The 22,509-nt window shown below is 32.1% G+C and overlaps 1 protein-coding gene and 1 long non-coding RNA gene across 5 annotated transcripts in view; one reads left to right on the forward strand and one right to left on the reverse strand.

Moving 5' to 3' along the window:
- LOC122220344 overlaps positions 1-22,509 on the forward strand; it is an 87,028-nt gene that overhangs the window by 27,185 nt on the left and 37,334 nt on the right. Inside the window, exon 2 of the long non-coding RNA XR_006202809.1 lies at positions 7,907-8,042. This is a non-coding gene — a long non-coding RNA (uncharacterized LOC122220344). The remainder of the gene's footprint in view (positions 1-7,906; positions 8,043-22,509) is intronic.
- Positions 1-22,509, reverse strand: part of TBC1D32 (TBC1 domain family member 32) — a 200,423-nt gene that overhangs the window by 15,329 nt on the left and 162,585 nt on the right. For all 4 annotated transcript variants that reach the window (XM_042939719.1, XM_042939718.1, XM_042939716.1 and 1 more), the window contains 4 exons: positions 14,791-14,860; positions 12,689-12,804; positions 11,782-11,936; positions 7,912-8,052 (listed from right to left, as the gene is read on the reverse strand). In XM_042939719.1, coding sequence (XP_042795653.1) covers positions 7,912-8,052; positions 11,782-11,936; positions 12,689-12,804; positions 14,791-14,860 — 482 coding nt within the window. The remainder of the gene's footprint in view (positions 1-7,911; positions 8,053-11,781; positions 11,937-12,688; positions 12,805-14,790; positions 14,861-22,509) is intronic.

Below are 22,509 nucleotides of genomic sequence, written 5' to 3' on the forward strand. Positions count from 1 at the left end.
AATATTATGTGCTTCTTCTATTATGCTCCAAAATCTATTCACAGAGCCTATGAGTAACTCAATATTGAATTTTGTGTATGAATATTCGATATTTATGAACTGGGAGAATGTATTTAATTTCCTTTTGTCTCAACTTTCGTCTTATCACTGATAGGATTTTCCCCTCAGATCTTGACCTGGAGGGTAGCTTGGCATGCAGAGTTCATTACCAAACTTCCATTGCCCACATAGTATGGCTCTACTGAACTGGGGAGAAAATATCTCCTACTCTTACTTAACTAGACAGGTTGAAGCAGTCAGTGGTTCTTTGACTAGAAGTAATACTTTTAATTCCCTTAGTGTCCTGCTGCCAGGGTTCTGTCTCTGTTCTATGCTATAGTTATTAATGCCAAGAAACTTCTGGCCATGCTGTATTAATAAAAATGAATCTCCAGATGAGTTAAGGAGAAACAAAGAGTCGAAACTAGTACAAATGGACCCTGCAGCCAGGGGTATTTGTCCGTCCTCTTTCTCAGTAGCCTTAGTGTTCTACTGGATGGACCGTGTGACACTACTGATCCTCAACTCATTTTGATCTTAAAACCTCACAACTCTATATGGTTCAAATATATCTGAAGCTAAAATATATATAGGGAGATACTCTTCATTATTAGTTAAAAGAAAGTCACCCCAGAATCTGCAATCAGTTATCATACATAGTTATTAATGCAGTTCAATTTTCTGGTATTTACATACATTCAACTATTGTTTTCCGTACATTGTCTACTTTTCTTCCATTAAACAGAGATAATGCCTATCTTTTTCTACACATGGTAAATTTAGAAGAGGGAAAAAGATTATAACTGAAAACACTTTGAAAGTATATAAAGTGCTATTTAAATGTGATTCTATAACAAAGGTACAGATGTTTGTTATTCATTTAATATTTATCAAGTACCTAATATACAAATAAGCATTATAATTTTTAACCAAAAAAGGGACATTTACTCCCTGTTCTCATGGAGCTTACACTCAAAGGGGAGATGTACTTTTTCAATATATGTCCCTCTTCATTTGGCAGAAATTATATTTGCTATTCTGTGTACAAGATGATTCAGAATTATTAAACTGTAATACAATGCTAAAATAGTATTCCTCTAGAAGAGTGAGCAATGAGTCACAGTATTCAGTCCTTAAGCTAATAACTTCTCTATCTTTATAGGATGAAAAGGTTTGCAAATCAGCTGATGAACTAGAATTCTAAAAGGATAAAGGAAAGAGTGTGTCCAAGCAGAATGATAAATTCCTAAGACATTTTTAGTGTGGAATTTTCCAAATATACATAAAATAAAAAAAGCTATACATGAACCAGAACCATCACAGCTTCAAAATTTTTAGTGACTGGATAAGTCTCTTTAGTCCATCTCCCCCTACATGTAGGTTCCCCTTCTTTAAACTTTCTAAGAGAAAACACATAAGTTGCTATATATTATATCTGTGTTTGCTTTAAAACACACAGAAAATCTTAGTTACCAATGCCACCCATTTTTGTTTTTATCACACAAGACAAAAATAATCATAGAACACCAGCACTACCATGAGCAATATGATTACTTCAAACAGTATTACTACTGTTCTTTGCCTTTAGACAACATATCACTTGACACATACAGTCAAATTATTGTATTTAAAGTGATTCTCATGAGTTTATACCATCAAATGGGTTCTGGTGGGTTCATTTTATTCAGTTTGACTTTATATTCTCAGGGACAGAATATGTTTATTTTGTTGGTTATATACATTTATATCGTATAAAATATTTAAGTGATTCTAAGGCAAAAATACAAAAGGTTTATTCATTTCTTGATCTCATTCCTTCTCTATCCCTATAAGCAATCATTAAAAAAAGGTACATTCTTTCATGTTTTGTTTTGTTTTTTTAATTTTTTTTTTAACGTTTATTTATTTTTGGGACAGAGAGAGACAGAGCATGAACTGGGGAGGGGCAGAGAGAGAGGGAGACACAGAATCAGAAGCAGGCTCCAGGCTCTGAGCCATCAGCCCAGAGCCTGATGCGGGGCTCGAACTCACGGACCGCGAGATCGTGACCTGAGCTGAAGTCGGACGCTTAACCGACTGAGCCACCCAGGCGCCCCTCTTTCATGTTTTTAATATAAGCACATGCATTTGTATCCCACTCTTTCTTACATAAATGGTAACATACTAAACACTTTCTCTTCACCTTCTTATCACTTAACCAAAGGATCCTGTATATCATTCCACCACAATATACAGAAGGATTTCTCATTTTTACAGGCATGGTATTCCACCATGGATAAGCCATAATTTTTCAACCAAGCCTCTATATCTGCATTGCTTCTAGTCTTCTGATACTATAACAGTGCTGTAACAAACACCTGTACGTATCTTCAAATTTTTGTCAGAATATCTCTGGGATAGATTTCTATAAATGAGATTGTTGGGTTAAAGGGAAAATACATACATATGTGATTTTGCTCGATACTGCCAAATTCCCTCTTATAAGTACAAACATATACTGTATTTTCAAATCTAAGCAACTGAGTTCTTAAATTCACCGAAAAATATTAGTAGTTCATGAAATGGTGTACAAAGAAAAGGAAACAAACTAATTAGGTTTGTTTTTTATTATAGACCAATGTTCCTTAAACCTAATTATACTTTAAAACATTTAAATGTGTTTTAGGCTTCGAGGAAAGTACAATACACATCAAAATGTATCACAGCCTTCCTAGGAAATTTTGCTCTTCAATCATACTTAAGCTGCTAAAGGACATTAGATAAACATAATTATTTTATCCGAGGTATATAATGTATCTAGATTTGAAAAACAATCTTCAAAACATTCCATAAGAATTAAAAAAAAAAAAAAGTTTGGCTAGAGCAATTATTTGTGGATACCTGATTAAGCCAGAATAGGTATGAACTGAATGACCAAGTTTTAGGATTCAAAGACAATATTTTTAACAACTCTTCTGGACTCATTTTATTTGCCCACACCATAGAAAGAATATTAGCAAAATAAGAAAGAAAACTAATTTCAAAATCAAAAGATGTGGTTCCAAGTGAAGTCTTTGCTATCATGGTAACCTCACTAAATCAATTCACTGACTTCATTGATTCTTAATTTCTCCATCACATGAAGCAGTCAAAATTTTAAATGAGATGAGATCTGGAAATATACCTTTTACACTGCAAAGAGTTGTTATACACATACTATTTTTGTTGTACTTGTAAGTGAGATACTGTGTCAGACACTCAAAGAACTGGAAGGTAAGTCAGGTACACATGCCTTTAAGGAACTTCAACTATTAAAGAGGTAAAGGACATAAAGAACTATTCCACAAGGCAAGACATAGATTTCTATTAGAAGCATAGAAATAGCACACAAATTCATTATCTACTGATAGTTCAGCAAAAAAAGTTTCCATTTGGACAGACATAAAGGATAAGTCCTTGACATATTAAGATGTGGCACAGGGAGAAAGAAGGTACTATTTCATGTGGCAACCTTGGCAACATAAGGAGAGAGAAAGTCTGGGGATATATAGATTTATGAATAGGACTATTAACAAGAAACATTCTGATTTGCATTTGTGTAATTTTCATTTTCAAAAAACACTATGTCACAAAGTATGAAATGTTAGAATAGTTTTCTTTAATCCAGTCTTCATGATGAGAGGAGAAGAAAAAAACAGTAAATGAGAACAACCAAATGTTTTTCTAGAGTATATTCAGAGGATTATCCATGTTAGCCTACTTGCTGACACAGTACAATATAATAATGATATGCAGAATAAGGACCCCACGAAATTATAAGAGATAAATCACTAAAGATATGTGGTACTTCTTAAGCTAGGAAAGTTAAATAAGGTCCAATAATGAAAAGTGTTTTACCAAAGGATAAAATTGTTCAAAACGCTAATCAAAACGTGATTTTCTGTTCATTTAAAAAGGAAGACTATATATTTGAATTTCTATTTTCCAATCTCAGTTACTCTTAAACTCTAATCAACATATATTTCTAACTACTTTATTTTTTTTGTATTCTAGTCGAACGTGTATTTTTACTCTAGAGATACGTGTATTTTATTTAGCAACCTGCTCACAAATCCTTCATTAATCAACCAATCCCTTAGTGTCTGTAAATACACAACTTCAAAAAGCACTGCTCCTAATTACATCAAAATGAATAAGCTTTGCAATACAAAATCTATATCCAAACGATTACTTAAGCACCTATACCTATTCATTACTTAAAAGTTGTTTCATATTTTATAATTAGCAATAAAATGGCAAATTATATCAACAAAGCAATGATATATACTTAAGGCACAAAATGATTTGCTCACATAGGGAGTCATTAAAAAGGAATTTTACATTAGATAACTTAAGAAACATAACATTACTGCTTAGAAATTTTTATTAGATAAATCTGCTATATTTATGCAATTTTAAATCGATAAAGAAACACCAAAATGATAAAAAGGTATCAAACTGATACGGTGAGGCCTAAGGTATTGCACGTTTTTCCCACTGTTTGTGGCAATACATTTTAAAATTAGAAGATATATGTTAGGAACTAATAAATGAATGGAGGTATTAGACAATATATAGTATATTAATCAAGACTAGAATGGCAAAAGAATTCTCAGGAACATTTTGTTCCCTAGCTTGGATTTTTAGGAGAATAGAAAGAATAGATTACTGAGCTTATAGTAAATATTTAAGTATCTACTTCCAACCAGAATTAAACATTTTAGGATTTAAATTTCTGAGAAGTGTTTTATGTACATGCTGGGTTAGAGCACCATGGCCAAGAAAGAATATTCCTTTCCACTACATGTAATTCCTCATTATATTTAGACCTATTAACTTCAGAAAATTTAAAACTCAAGAGGCATAGTAACCACATACAAGTAAATGTAATTACATGACATAAAGGCTCTTCAAAATAAGTATAAAGGCATATTGCCGAGAACTATACTGTCTAATTAGGAAGAAAAGATTGCCAAGACAAATCCAAGGGGAATTCAAGAATGGTCTACTATTAAGAAATCTACCAATAGGTCACATAAACCCCAAGATCAAGATAATCTTAACCCTAAAGGAACCCTAAAGGAACATTTTTATTTGAATAAAAGAAATAAAATTCAATATTTTACATAAAGTAGAAGGATTCTTCCATAGTATGACAGGAAATAATTCTCTTAATGGTGAAATACTGGAGGTTTTCCTAATAATTGTTAAAGTCTAAAACAAGGAAGCAACTATATAGAATTTTCTGGGACAATTATAGAATTTAATTTAAAATGAAGCAGAAATAAAAAATTAACACAAATCTAGAAAAAAATGTACAACCTAACAATTATAGAAAATTTAATGTCTTTACTAATTATTAACAGTAATCACAAAATAAAATTAAAAAAAGATTGCAAGCTACTCTAATTAGAAATATCTGTAATATGAAATATACTATACCTATATGGAAAAAATATATGCAGCTTCAGTAAAATATAATACAAAGAAAATAAATGGAAAAATTTACTATGTTTCTAGATAGGAAGTATGAGTAAGTAAGTATGAGTAAGTAGTATGAGTACATACTCATGATAGTATGAGTAAGTAAGGACATAAACTAGAAATTACTTTGAGAAAAGTGAACATAATAGCTATCTAAATTTTATCCAGATCCAAAAGCTCAATTCAAACTAGGAAAAGTCACTTTAGAGGGCACATAAAGGAATAAACAGAAATAGTTAAATTAGCTTTTTTAGGGGGGAGTTAGGGAGTATATTATAGGTTTATTCTTACCAAATATTAAGACACAATATAAGGTAGGAGTAAGTAAAATGTAATAAATAAGATAATAGTAAATAAATAAAAACACTAATAGTAAATAAGTAATAAATTACAATAGTAAATAAAATACATAACATGAATTGAAGAGATGTGGATAGTGGAGTTACTTTTTAAGAATATACAAATCAATAAGAAACATGCTAAGACAGGTAGGCAATTAAGAAGATTCAACTATTAACAAAGCTATGGAATTATAGTCAATCTTGCTAATGTTCAAAAAACCCACAAAATTTTAAAAAGAGAATGTCACCTATTAAATTCTCTATTAGTTTTGAAAAGGCCAAATACCCAGACCTGAAGAACAGATACTTTCTTCATTTGTGTTAGAAGAGTAAAATCAAAGCAAATTGATAACATGTGTCAAGAGTCTTAAATGTGTTCACACCTTATAGTTAAGTATTTCTACCTTCTGGAACTCTCACCTAAAGATGTAATTCTAAAAGTGAAAAAGGTTTAAGCTCTAAAATGTTAAGTTTTAGCCTGATTAGAACAGTAAAGAAACAATCCACCCCTCCACCAAGGAGGGACTGCCTATGCACAGGAGGGAGATATCTGTGAATACTGTGTGTGACCACAAGACAATTCTAGGCCCTAGAAAAATCATTAAATCTTCCCAGCTCCCAAAAGCAGAAACAGAAAGCTGTGCTTTTTGTTAAGATCCAGTATCTCTTGCAAATGACATATCAGATAAAGGGTTGTCATCCAAAATTTATAAAGAACTTGTCAAACTCAGCACCTAAGAAACAAATGAGCAGGAGTGAAGAAATGGGCAAAAGACATGAACAGACACTTTTCCTAAAGAAGACATCCAGATGGCTAACAGACACATGAATAGATGCTCAACATCACTCATCATCAGGGAAATACAAATCAAAACCACAATGAGGTATCACCTCACACCTGTCAGAATGACTAAAATGAACAACTCATGAAACAAGATGTTGGCAAGGATGTGGAGAAAGGGGAACACTTTTGCACTGCTGGTGTGAATGCAAACTGATGCAGCCACTCTGGAAAACAGTATGGAGGTTCCTCAAAAAATTAAAAAATTGAACTACCCTATAACCCAGCAATTGCACTACTAAGAATTTATCCAAATGATATAAAAATACCGATTCAAAAAGGCACATGCATCCCACTGTTTATAGCAACACTATCAACAATAGCCAAATTATGGAAAGGCCCCAAATAGCAACTGATTGATGAATGAATAAAGAAGATGTGGTATATATATGCAATGGAATATTACCCAGCAATTAAAAAGAATGAAATCTTGCCATTTGCAACAAAATGGATGGAACTAGAATGTATTATGCTAAGTGAAATAAGTCAGAGAAAGATAAATATCATATGATTTCACTCATATGTGGAATTTAAGAAACAAAACAGATGAACACAGGGGAAGGGAAGCAAAAATAAGGTAAAAATAGAGATGGAGACAAAACACATGAGACTCTTAAATACAGAGAAATGAGGGTTGCTGGCGGGGTGCTGGGTGGAGTGATGGGCATTAAGATGGGCACTTGATGGGATGAGCACTATGTGTTATATGTAAGTGAGGAGTCACTAAATTCTATTCCTGAAACCATTACTACACTATATGTTAACTTTTTTGGATTCAAATAAAATTTTAAAAAATTTTAAAGAAGATACAGTATCTCTAATAGCAGACACCCAGTGTTAAGAATTCTTACCCTTAGTTACCTTACTTAATCCTTAGATTAGCCTTATGAAATAGATATTATCTACATTTAAAAGCCTACATGTCATAGACTTCCAGAATGCCTATGTCCTTGAATAGCTATTCAAAATCTGAATGCTAGGGATCTACTATAAAGAAAACTATATATTATAACAGACCTGGGGGGAAAAAGTCAGTGTAGATATTTAAACATAAAGATTCATTTTCATGAATACTTACAAAAGTGATCTTATTAATTTAAATGTATTTCCTATATTTGGTGAGAATTTAATTTTCTTTTAAGACCCTGAGATCTGGGATTTGAAGAAACATTCTTTCCTATAGATTACCTGGGATGGTGCAAAACCAGACATGTGAAAAGCTGAAAACACAAGTGGCACCTCCACCTTCAGGAGCATTTCAATATAATGAGTGCTGCAAAAGTATATCGGATGGATGCCAGATTCTATAGTGTCAGCAGGTAGGTACCTCTGCATAAAAAAGAGACATTGAGAATTAATGAATATGCGACTAATTTAAAATAATATAACCAACTTACTTAAATCTCTTGCTTTGAGTGGCTACTTCAAAATTAATATGGTGGCATAAGTAGTTACTGCAAAGATTATAATTATGCAAGTTAAGTCAGAATGTTAAACACTGTAGAAAGAATAAATCTCAATAACGGCAATGTGATATACTTTCCAAGACAAAGCAATGAAGTTAATACTGTAATTCAATGCCTTGTGGAATGAAGGGGATGAATGTTGCATGAAAGAATAAATGTATGAGTACACGAGTAATAAAGCTTTATATTTTAAGAGTGAACGTATTTCAATATGCTTGCTATCCTTGGCTTTGGCCAATAATTCTATAACATTAAAAAATTTTAGTTTGTCAGCTCTTAGGAATATTGGCATAGCCTTCTTTTTCTAAGATAATGTTATATAACCCAAATCTGAGCTTGAGTTACTAATAACTGAAATTGGGAATTCCGTAAGAAATTTATCTCTAAAACAGAACAAGGCATAATGCATTACCATCAAAGTTTTTGGGCCAACTACCTTATATGTATGTATATAAAAATTTCTATAATAATTACATATTACATAATTTATATATTTTATATTTTACATTTACTTATATGTCCATTTATATATGTGTGGATATACACACACACATTTACAAACTTGCATTTTTGGCTATTTTTTCATGAAGTTAGTTATTTTTTTAATTTGTCTCTTAAGTAAAATGTATGCCATCATGAATGCTCTATAATATTTCAATGATTGTTATCACAAATTCAGTATCTAACCACAGCATTTTCTAAACAAAGAATAAACTTGGAGATACCATTTTGTGTCAAGAAAAACTGTTAGACTACCAAGTATATGCTATAGACTTATACTAAAAATTTATATTCTAATTAGTTCTGAAGAATACATAATTAAGAAACTTCCTGAAAGGCATTTTTATGTTCTTAGCTTTACTGGGTAACTGTAATAAAAGAAAATCCTTTTAAATGAAAACAAATCAAACTTACGTATAACAATTACACACAAGTTAAGATAAGGGTTTCTTTCAAACTTTATTGCTAAAGTGCTTTTAAGGATTTAGGTTTGAGTTATACTAAAATTTCTGATACCAGTGAGGTGGTTTATCAGTGTCATCAGCATAAATTACAATTTACCATTTCACATTGCATAAATATATATTTATAGGAATACATATGTAGAAATATGAGAGGTTCTTAGAGATACCTCACAGTACACAAGAAAACATTAATTTTATATACTGATTACTGGAGACATATTATATAGCATATTAAGTGGACATCTCAGAGTCAACTTCAGATGAATGTCTAGTAAAGAAATTATCTCTTTTGAGTAGTTAAAGATAATATAAACTGAGAATTAGTATCCTTAACTTACCTTCTTTTATGAAATACATGTGTTTTATTAATGACTATTTGTATAGTAGAATTAATGAATCTAATAAATAGCAAAATATCAACTTACACATATAATTTTCAATGCAAACATAGGTAATCATTTTCTGAATATATGCCTAATAGTAGTGTAAGAAATGTATGCATAAAAATCATTCTTATACAGTATCTCTTCTTTTTTTTTTTTTTTTTATTTTAATTTGTTTATTTTAAGAGAGCGGGGGAGGGGAGAGAGAGAGGGAGTCACAGAATCTCCAGCATCTCTGAGCTGTCAGCACAGAGCCTGAAGTGGGGCTGGAACTCATGAACCATGAGATCATGACTGGAGCCGAGGTCGGATGAAGTCGGACGCTTAACCAACTGAGGCACCTAGACGCCCCTATAGTATCTTTTCTATGTTGCATTGAAGACAATGTATCTGGAGTTGGTATGTTTTAGAGTCCTGCCTGATTTCAGTTTTATGGAAAGAAATGCTATTAGAGCACAGTATCACTGTTATGTTAAAAATAATGTGTTACAAAATACTTTATAGATTCAAAACAAAAATGCAACTTTATAAAATTATGATTAAAAAAAGTTGACTGGTGATATTTAACAGTGTCACAATCTAAACACTAAACTAGAATAATTAAGACTAGGGGAATGCAGGAATCATTTTCAAATATTTGACATGAAAATGTATGATTAGATTCAAATTCCATACTCATTATCAAAAGATTTCTCACTTGTAAATGTAAGAGTGGAATTTTTTTAAAGTTTTTATTTAAATTCTATTTAGCTAACATATAGTGTAATATTGGTTTCAGGAATAGAATTTAGTGATTCATCACTTACATACAACACCCAGTGCTCATCACAAGTGCCCTCCTTAATACCCATCACCCATTTAGCCCCTCCCCCACCCACCTCCCTCCATCAGCCTTCAGTTTGTTCTCTAGACTTAGAAGTCTCTTATAGTTTACTTCCCTCCTTTTTCCCCCTCCCCTATGTTTTTTTCTTAAATTCCACATATGAGTGAAATCATATGGTGATTATTTTTATCTGATTGACTTATTTAGCTTAGCATAATACATTTTGGGTCCATCCACATTGTTGCAAATGGCAAGATGTTATTATTTTAGATGGCTGAGTAATATTCCATTATAGATAGATAGATAGATAGATAGATAGATAGATAGATAGATAGACAGACAGACAGATAGAACCACATCTTCCGTCAGTCAATAGACATTTGGGCTCTTTTCATAATTTGGCTATTGTTGATAATGCTGCCATAAACATTGGGGTGCTTGTGGAATATCTAAGATTTTTAAAACTCAAATTCTGGTTAACAGAAGGAAAATAGTTTCATAGACAAAAACCAGTACATACTCTTTTGCCATTTGCTTCCACCTACTCATGTAAGCAAACTTCTCATTATGCTGAAAAACTAGAGCTAAACATTCTTATTCAGGAATTTCATATAGCTATTTCAAGCATAAAATTTTTAAATTTCAATATTTATAATGTATTCCTCCTCGATGTTTTGCTTTTATTTTCCTTATCACAAATATATACTGTAAAAACACATAATATGTGCTTTTATTTAACTCCACATACTTTCCAGCTCCCTTAACTTATCCTTGGGTGCCATGTGATTGCAATGTCCACATGCTCTATGTCATAAAAACGGTTTGTGAAGTATTAGCCTATCTTATATAGTAGATAGTTTCCTCAAGTTGGAGATCTTAATGGCAGTAAGTAAAATAAAATACAGAAATATTGGTAAATTTAGGAACACTCTTACCTCTAAACTCCAAGATCTCATGAAGCTAGTAAAATCCTTTAAAATACACTATAATACCCTCAATCAAAACTCATCACAGATTTACAAAATGTATAGTTTTTTCCTCTTGATGGAATACACTGATAATTTTGACTTATTTTCTTACACCATAATTTAACTGATTCTTTCTAACAAAGCAATAGTAAAAAATCCATTCAATAGTTCTTATTACATATATATTTTTTATAATTTACTAAATCATAAGTTTAAAATTTAATCATCCATCTAGTATCACTAATCTTTCATGCAGTTACCATTAGGTAAGACATCAAGTATTTGAGAAAATGTCAAATCTGTAGCTTCAAAGAGAATCAGTCAAAAAGCATTCAGGTAGAAAACAAACATAAAATATTACAGAGCTCTCCACAAACAAGATCCCAACGAATTTAAGTGGGATTTGCCTTAAAATTTCACACACTCCTTTCAAAATAGACTAAAAAGTCTTACAGAAATATGTAGTCTTGGCAACCAAAGGAAAGCAGAGGTCAGAAGCCTGGAGAACTGCTGAAGAAATCTGAATGTTTTCTCTTTGTCCCCGCACATTATCATGAACAAAGAAGATACAAACCAGTCATGGCCAGCATAACTCCCCTGCAGGCAGACTAAAAAGCACAATTAAGGAACTTTTACAATATTTTATCTTAAAAGATGAAATATGAGAACTCCATTAATATTCATTTCCAGGATCCCTGTCAGGAAAGAGGTATTGATACTTAGCCCTCATTTTATCTTCAACCAATTTACAAGCTAATGTACTGTTTACTTACATGCTCAGTGGAGGCCAATGGCACTAGCAAATGGAGAAAAAACTATCTGCCCTGTGGCAACATTTGTTCAAATCATTAAATAGTACCCTCTCTTTCTCTGGTTTAGGTTATCTGCTAAATTACTAGCATAATCAAGTATAAAAAACCCACAAATATTTAGAATTCAGTAATGCAAATGGTTTGTACACTTTTTTTCTCCCTTCAGGTCAAAACTATTTTTGAAAAATAACCAATTCAAGCAAAATGAATGTATGTTCCATTACTATTCTAGATTTACTAAGTCTGGAATATGCTTTTCTAGATACACTAAACCTATTTTTAAAACTTTCTTGTATGTATCTGAAAATACAGCCTAATAACTTTACTCAGTTTAAGATTCAATGAAGAAGACTGAATTTAGTAGTTAATACCCAATTTAATAAAATACATATTTAAAATACAGAATAGTATAAAGGTACATGATAACAAATCAGTGATATAGGTTAAAGTATTATTTTACTATAAATGTGTTAAGGTCCCCTATCAAAGAATTATGAAAAATACATAAAGAAAGTTCAACTACTGTGAATCCACTCAAAAAAGGATATGAAGAGAAGATTTTATGGGTACTTGCTGCTGTTTCAGGAATCTCTCACAGTGCTTTAAAACCAACGTAAGATCATTTTCTGCACTGTCTTTCAACCGGTTGAGGAACTTGCCATACCTATATTAAAAACCCACAAAACATAAAAACTGAAATGTGTCAGGTCTGCATTGTAAATTCACTTTGTAAAATCTATCAAGAGCAGTCCTCTTCTTGATAGCATAAGTATGCTATACAGAACTTAGTAAAGCTTAACACTCAGTGTATGTTCCTGATAATTATTTTTGGATTAGATAATGATATTTGAATTAGATTATTGTATCTGGTAAGTGCTGACATTTTAAAGGAAAATAAAACAGTAGTGAGAGAACAGACTGTAGATACTTAGATGAAAAGAATGCAAGCATTTTTTTCCTGAACTTAATATAGAACATGTAATGTTGACAGCTTAGACTGACAGAATGTTAACACTGGAAGCAATTTTAGATTTCGTCTAGTCCAGTGGTTCTGAGGGGAGGGTACTTTCTGTCCTGGGGCCACTTTGGAAATTCACGGGGGTGTTTCTGATTGCATAGTGAATGGGGGCACTACTGGTACTTGGTGAGTGGTGGCCAGGAGGTTAGACATGGGGCAGTCCTGCACAACAACTTGGAAATGGCCTGGCTGTTACTTGCATGGATGAAGAAGCTATTTGTAATTATCTGAAACCAATTCTGTATTATATAAAATCATAAGATGTTTTTTTCTGTATTTTTTATTATAAACCGAATGCAACCATGTGCACATCAGAGAAAGGAAGTACTTTCATTTCAAGCCTAAAACTTGTTCACCATTCTGGAAAGTTACTTTGCCAGTGGCAAAACTCTACTAGAGGTATTTGAAGCACCAAAATACTGTCAGTCTCTATTTACAGCTGCCAAAGTTACAATGACTATTTGGTTGACAGCTATGTCATATACTGCAGGTGTGTATAAACATTTCATTACAAAGTATTTTCCATTCACTTCTTACCAATAAGACATTGTACTGAATTTTAAAAAAAATATATGACTAGCCTGCTTATATTATCTATAGATTCCATTTCAGAATAGAAACTGGACATTACAAAATAAAAAGCAGATAGAGAGTCACAAAACAATGAATTATATGCTTTATGTGATACAGATGGATGAGCTAAAATTACTTTAATACATTTCATTATTTCATTATAGTGTTACTATATATATATATATATAGTGTATTTATGAAAACATTCTTTTTAAAAGCTTCCACATGCATCCTTTTTATACTTGATCCTAAAGATTACCCACTGAAGTAGGAGGGAACTGTCAAGATCTCCATTTAATAAGCAAGAGAGAAGACTTAGTCCTTAATTCCCAGTCTGCCATTTAGTTTGTTTTGAGAATTACAATTTGAGTACTAAAAATTCAAACTACTATAATTGGCTTATTCATTTTTAACTTCTGTGTCTATCCTTAAGGTACTTTTGTACTCATCACCATAGTTTAACAATTAAAATCTACCATATTTTAGGGGCACCTGGGTGGCTCAGTCGGTTAAGTGTCTGACTCTTAGTTTTGGCTCAGGTCATGGTCTCACTGTTTTCGTGAGTTCAAGCCCCACGTTGGGCTCTGCACTGGCAGCACAAAGTCTGCTTGGGATTTTGTCTCTTCCTTTCTCTGCCCCTCCCCCACTCACACTGTTTCTCTCTCTCTCTCTCTCTCTCTCTCTCTCTCGCTCTCAAATAAACTTAAAAAAAAAATTACCATATTTTAGAAAATGGCATGATTGCGCTACCAAAGTGCTGATTTTTACAATAGTTTTTGTTTTTTTTTTTTTTTTTTTTTTTTGGTAAAAGCCAGGAGTCATAGAGGCTTAAATATACTGTAATTAGCCTCTGAAGTGATAATGAACCATAAATGATGTACTGGCAGAGGTAATTTAATCATATGCCAATATCCTCAAAACAAAGTTATTATTTTCTGAATGATAGACTCTGCATTTAAAGTACACAACATAGTTGGTTGTTAAATACTATTAAGCACATATCAGGTAGATAAAACAAATTCTAGAAATGAGCAAGGGAGATATTTCCCTGTAATATACCTGACAGTCATTTTAATGCCAAGCTGCTGCACAGATGAAAGACTTTCGTTCTTCACATTTGCATCAGTAGCTAAACACAAAAGAAAACTGGGTTATAAAAATGTATAAAAGTCTGCATAATAATCACAGTTTAATTGCAAATTGATGAAAGTAATATTTTTACATATTTTAATGTGAATTTTGAAAACACTGATGAATTTGTTCTCTTAAGAGCTGTCAGTTATATTTTCAAAGAAATTAATAAGAAACTTTACAAATAACTTTTCTCCTATAAAAATCATTTAAAAGCATATTAAATACAAACAACTAATTGTAGTTTTAAAGCAACCTATTTTTACTCGAATCTCAGAACACAAAAGGTGTTAACCCAAAAATGATCTAGGATATAGTACTATAATCAAGCACTGCATATATAAGATTTTGAATTACAAATATGCATAAGTATGGCTGTTTACCTCTTAAAGATTTAAGTCAAGAAGGAATAATCAGTTACTACTTATAATGTATAACAATATATGAGGGTGGAGTGAACAAGGTTCTTCCAGCAGGTGCATTTTCTTTGTGATGGAGGAGTTGTGACCTACCAAAAGTGAAGGGGCTGTCTGGACTACGGGAGAGACTGAAAATTTGGATTAGTTCTGGAGAACACTGAATTACCAAGCTAACAGTGAATGCTCAAAAGCATCACTAGGTAGCGCTAAGGGGTCTAGTTGAAACTTTCGGTTTTGGGCTGAAGAAACTGTAGCATGCATACAGACAGACACACAATATTAAGGGAACTGTCCAAAATCACATAGTTATCAAGTGGTAAAGAGAACTAAAATCTGGGTTTCTCATACTCATATCGGTGGTTTTTTTTTTCCTCCCATTACACACTGGTGCATCTCATCCTATCAATATAATCTACTTAACTTGTAGACTCATTCACTCCTTTTAATACACCCTTTTGGATAAAGTAACTTGCATTACCATGCTAGAAGCTGTGGGGGCTACAAGATAAATCATACATCATGCCCTAAAAGAACTTCCCACGTAGTGTCAGATAAAATTCATATATAGATAACTCTGATAAAAATGTTTTAAAGTACTAAGTGGAACAAGAATGGTACATATAGAGAGTTATGTGAATTCAGAGAGAGAGATTAGGAAGAAGCGGCATTTAAACTGAACCTTAAAATATGGTTAGGCTTGAGATCTACAGACGTAAGGAGGAGAAACAAATTAAACATCACTGTTATCAAACATCTACTCATTGGACCAGCAATAATTCATCTTTTAACACTCTTAGAGGTAAGGTACATCTAGAAGCATCTCCTAGTTTGCCTAGGACTAGAGTGGTTTTAGCACTGAAAGTCTCATGCCCTCATAGTCCTAGCCAAACCAGAGTGGTTTATCACTTATGTAGAGTGGCAATTTTCTTTAAAAAAAAAAAAAAAAAAAAAAAAAAAAAAAAAAAAATACTAATGTGCTCTGTTAATTTCTTGACAAGCTACACCTGAGTTTTTCTTATTTAGATCAGAACACAATCTTAGCAGTATTGTTATATTTTGCCTATAATGATAGCAGTTAAGCTACTTTTTATGTATCTTAGAATTCCTCCCTATTTATAACTCTAACTTTACTAATAGATGTGCATTCTAGATGTACAGATTGTTAAGGACAGCTCTGCCCCATTTGTATAAGCCAGTAATTCTGCCTCCTTCTCTTAGACAGAAAAAAAAAATGAGTTTTCATTACTTGACGCCAAAAACATATATGTCACAAATTATTCTCACTCTCACAAAATGGTCAATTTTTAAAACTATTAATCATCATTCATTATGTTCACCATAATTTTAAGTTCTTAGTATTATCAATGGCATTTAAAAAGAAACCAGCCATAATTTAAGCATCATTTTTAATGTCCCCTACAATATAATCAGGTTAAATTCATTTGGACAGTGACCAGGATGTTCTTTCTGTGTCAGTACCTGAATCTAACTCCTGGTGATCCTATATTTTATTAGTAATTGTATTTCAGTTTCCCAAGTTTAAATAACATAAGACTTTAGTGCTGTAGTGTTGGTGACACTGGCTGACTTTACAAAATTCAAGAAGTTTCAGTAAAATAAATATTTTGGTTTTATATATTTTTAGAACCATGAAATAGACCTACCTCCAATCAACTATCATAATGGGAGATTATAAGATTGATTTTTTTTTATTAGTAAGCTATCAAATTTTCTTTAGGTATACCTTATATTCAAAGAAATATAATTAGATACATAGTTTAATTAGTTTTGACAAATGCATACAGGCTGTATAACCGACATCCCTCTAAGATGTAGAAAATTTCCCTCACCTACAAGTTCCTCATGCTCCCTTCCAGCCAATTCCTGCATATCCTTCTTCCCTAAACTAGCTACTATTCTGATCTCTTTCACTGTTGGTATAGCTGTACCTAGAACATCATACAAATGGATTCACAAGTATATACCCTTTTATATTTGTTTTTATTTCACTTAACACAGTGTTTTGAGATTCATTCCATACTGTTGCATGTTACCAAGTTTTTTTTTTTAATTACAAGCAGTATTCCATTATATAAAATGCTGAAATTTGTTTATTCAATGTATATCCTGAAATTTATTTTTATTTTGGGACACACGTGTTTCCTTTTTCAGATTTTAATTTTCATGAATAAAGAGCTCTGAACATTCTTGGACAAATATGAAAGGTGAGCTATCACCTCAGGCCTATCAGAATAGCTAAAAGACAAGAAAGAAGTGTCAGCAAAAATGTGGACAAAAGGAACCTTTGTACACTATTGGTGGGAATATAAATTGGTAGCTATGGCAGAAAACAGTAGAGAGGACTCCCCGCCAAAATTAAAAATAGACATATCATATGATCCAATAATTCCACTATTGGGTATTTACCCAAAGAAAATTAAAACATTAATTCAAAAAGATACCTGTACCTCTGTTTATTGCAGCATTATTTACAGTAGCCAAAATATGGAAGCAACCTAAGTGTCCATCAACAGATGTATGAGTAAGGAAGATGTGGTGTATATCTGTACATACGTACATACATATGCACGTACACACACACACACACACACACACACACACACACACACAGACACACACACACACACACACAGGAAGATTACACAGCCATAAAAAAGGATGAGATCATGCCACAGGTGACAACATGGATGGACCTAGAGGGTATTATGTGCTAAGTGAAATAAGTCAGACTAAAACAAATACCATATGATTTCACTCATATGTGGAATCAAAAAAAAAAAAAAAAAAAGAAAAGAAAAAATAACAAACAACAGAATCAGTCTTATAAATACAGAAAACAAACGGTGCTTGCCAGAAGAGAGGGTGTTGAAGTGTTAGGCAAAATGGGTGAAGGGGAGTGGGTGATATAAGCATCCAGTTATGGAATGAATAAATCATGGGGATAAAAGCCACAGTGTGAGAAATACAGGTGATGATACTGTAATTGCAGTGTATGGGGATAGTAGCTACACTTACAATGAACAAAACATAATGTATAAACAATCAAATCACTATGTTGTACACCTAGAATTAATGTAACATTGTGTGCAAACTATACTCAAAAACAAAACAAAATGAAATAGTAAAGTTCTTCAGGCTGAAATGATACTATGAATACACAGATACACACACGTACAAGAGTACAAGATAATGTAAATATATGGGTAAATATAAAATAATTTTGCTCGTTTCTTAATTCAGTTAAAAATAATTGACTCAAGGGAAAAATAATGTGTAAAAGTAAAATGCATGGAGAAAATAGCACACAGGAATGACAAATGGAAATATGCTTTTTGTAAGGTTCTTATGTGAATAACATAGTATTAATTCACGGTACACAAAAATTATCAAAATTATATATAGAAGTTTAAAATATCGATAATCATGTAAATGGACTAAAAACAATCAATGGCAGAAATTCTCAGACTGGATTAAAAACAGAAAGCAAGATACAACTATATGCTATATGTTTTAGGATGCCCTTAAACTGAAAGACATGATAAAGAATGGGAAAACATATGCTACCAATACTAATCGTAAGAAAGCTGAATGTCTACATTATTGCCAAACAAAATACACTCTAGGACAAAGAGTATTAGAGATAAGATACTTTTTCTTAAAGAATAGCATGATCAATATATCAAGAAGAAAAAGCATTACTAAGTATGTATTTACCAAATTGGAAAGCTTTACAATACATGAAGCAAAAACTAAATAATTAAAGGGACAAACAGATAAACATACAATAATAAAGAGACAGCTCAACACTACTGTATCAGTATTTGGTACCAAAAACAGACAAAAATTTAGAAATTATCTAGAAAATCTGAACAGCATGACAGAACTAAATTGTCCTTATCAGTTATTTATAAAACACTACAACCATCAGCTCCAAAATATACATCCTTTTCATTTGTCAATGGAACATTTACTAAGACAGAACATTTATTAGGCCATAAAAAGTTTCAATAAATTAGACATAAATTAAATTATACAGAGAATATTCTCTAAATACAAAAGAACTAAAATAGAAACCAATAACGAAAAGATATCTGGAAAATCTCCCAACACTTGAAAGTTAAGCAAAACACTGGAAATTGAGGCCAAAGAAGAACCAGCAAGCTAAATTAGAAAATATTTTCAATGTAATGATAATTAAGACTTATCTAAACATGCATTGGGAGGCAACTAAAGCACTGCTTAGGGGAAATTTCAGTTCTATCTACTTATATTACAAAAGAATAAAGGTTTAAAGTCAGTGATATAAACTTCTATCACAGAAGCTAGAAAAAGAGGTGGAAATTAAACCCAAAGTCAGTAGAAAGAAGGAATAAAATATAATACAAACCAATAAAAGAGAAAATAAAGAAGTACAGAGTATATCAATAAAACCAAATTTTAGTTCTTTGAAAAGATCAATAATATTGACAAAACTCTACACGGCTTATTAAGAAAAAAAGAGAGAAAACACAAATTATCATTATCAAGAATAAAAGAGAAAATATCACCATAGATCTTACACACCCAAGAAGACAGCAAATCTGTGAAGAGTCTTACATTAATTAATGAAATTGAATCAATATTTAAAAAGCATACCATGAAGCAAACTCAGACCCATATGGTGTCACTTAACTAGTTAATTGTATCAAATAAGTAAATTAGTAAGAATCTTGCATACTTATAAGCACAGCATAACCATGACCCCAAAAGATGCAAAGACATTAAAGAAAACTAATGACTAATATTGCACATGAATATAAATAGAAAAAAATATTTAAAAAATATTAGCCAAATTCAGCAATATATTAAAAGAATAAAGTATCATGATTAAAAAGAGTTCATCTGAAAAATGCAAAGTTAGTTTAACATTCAAAAATCTATCAAATCCATCCTTTCCCCTAAGAATAGGAACAAGCAAATTGTATACTCCTTATACACTTAATTAAGTCTTGGCAAAATGTACAAAATAATTCAACGAGGTAAAAAGCTTTTCAATTAATTGTGTGGGAACTAGATATCAGGGGGAAAAAGGTGTAAACTCTTACCTCATACCATATAATGAATAACTCAAAACAGATTATAAACCTGCAGTTAAAACTATAAAGTTTTAACCATGAAGTATAGAAGACTATCTTTATGGCCTTAATGTAAACAAAGATTTTCTGAACAGAACCCTGAAAGTACTGCCCACAGAAGAAAAATTGGTAAGTTGGACTTCATCAAAATTTGACTTTATTTTTCAAATTTTTATTTAAATTCCTGTTAGTTAACATATAGTGTAATATTGGCTTCAGGAGTAAAACTTAGTGATTCATCACTTACACAGAACACACAGTGCTCAACACAAGTACCCTCCTTAATACCGAATACCCATTTAACTTATTCTCCACCTATCTCCCCTCCATCCACCCTGTTTGTTCTCTATAGTTAAGTCTCTTATGGTTTGCATCTGTTGTTTCCCCCAAGTTATTAATTTTAACCATTCTGACAGATGCAAAGTAGTATCTCATCATGGTTGATACGGATTTCCCTGATGATCAGTGATATTGAGCATCTTTTCATATGTCTGTTAGCTATCTGGATGTTTTCTTTGGAAAAATGTTCATGTCTTCTGCCTATTTCTTAACTGAAATATTTATTTTTGGGGTGCTGAGTTTGATAAATTCTTTATAGATTTTGAATACTAACCCTTTATCACATATCTCATTTGCAAATATCTTCTCCCATTCTGTAGGTTGCCTTTTAGTGATTGTTCCTTCGCTGTGCAGAAGCTTTTTGTCTTGATGAAGTTCTAATAGTTTGCATTTGCTTTTGTGTCCCTTGCCTCTGGAGACATGTCTAGTAAAAAGCTGCTGCCTGTGTTCTCCTCTATGATTTTGATGGTTTCCTATCTCACATTTAGGTCTTTCATCAATTTTGTATTTATTATTGTATATGGTGAAAGAAAGTGGTCCAGTTTCATTCTTCTGCATGTTGCTCTCCAGTTGTCCCAAAACCATTTGTTGAAGTAACTGTCTTTTTCCCATTGGATGTTATATCCCACTTTGTCAAAAATTAGCTGCCCACATAGTTGTGGGTCCATTTCTGGGCTTTCTATTCTGTTACATTGATCTATGTGTCTGTTTTTGTGTGAGTACCATACTATTTTGATGACTACAGCTTTGTAATACAGTTTGAAGTCTGATGCCCCCAGCTTTGCATTTGTTTTTCAAGATTGCTTTGGCTATTCAGGGTCTTTGTGGTTCCATACAAATTTTAGGATTGTTTATTCTAGCTCTGTGAAAAATGCTGGTCTTATTGGTAGGGATTCCATTAAATGTGTGTATTGCTCTGGGCAGTATAGACATTTTAGCAATGTTTGTTCTTCCAATCCATGAGCATGGAATGTTTTTCCATTTCTGTGTCATCTTCAATTTCTTTCATAAGTGTTCTATAGTTTTCAGAGTACAGATCTTTCACTTCTTTGGTTGGGTTTACTCCTAGGTATCTTATGGGTTTTGGTGCAGTTGTACATTGGGTCAATTCCTTGATTTCTCTTTCTGCTTCTTAAAGGTGGACTTTCATTCATCAAAAGACACCATTAAGGAAATAACTAAACAGGCTACACAATGGAAGAAAATACCTGCAGTATAAATTAGATAAAGGATCATATCCATAATCTATAACCACCACCTATAACTCAAATATAAGAAGTCATGAAACCCATATAAAAATGTTGAGGTGGATAGGAAACAAAATACTTGGATAGACATCTCAAAAGAAGAGATGTATCCAACACCATTAATCATCAGGAAAATGTAAATTAAAACCACATGGAGATACTACTGCACACCTACTAAAATAGCTAAAATTAAGACTGAAAATACCGAGTGTTGGTAAGAATAAAGAGCAATTGGAACTGTCATACACTGTTGGTTAGAGTGTAAAATGGTACAACTATTCTGCAAAATGGTTTGGGAATTTTTCATAACATTGAACATACTTCTCTCTATGAATTCCACTTATCTGTACTTATATAAATGACTGATTTTTATAAACTATTACCAGAACAATTTTTACTTAGACAATAATGCTTAGAATTCTAGTACATATAAAATTGGACTAAACATGAGAAATATTTATCTTCATCTACATATAGATCTGTGTGCTTATAACACTGTTTCTCTTT

Source organism: Panthera leo, chromosome B2, assembly GCF_018350215.1.
Source record: "Panthera leo isolate Ple1 chromosome B2, P.leo_Ple1_pat1.1, whole genome shotgun sequence".
NCBI lineage: Eukaryota > Metazoa > Chordata > Mammalia > Carnivora > Felidae > Panthera > Panthera leo.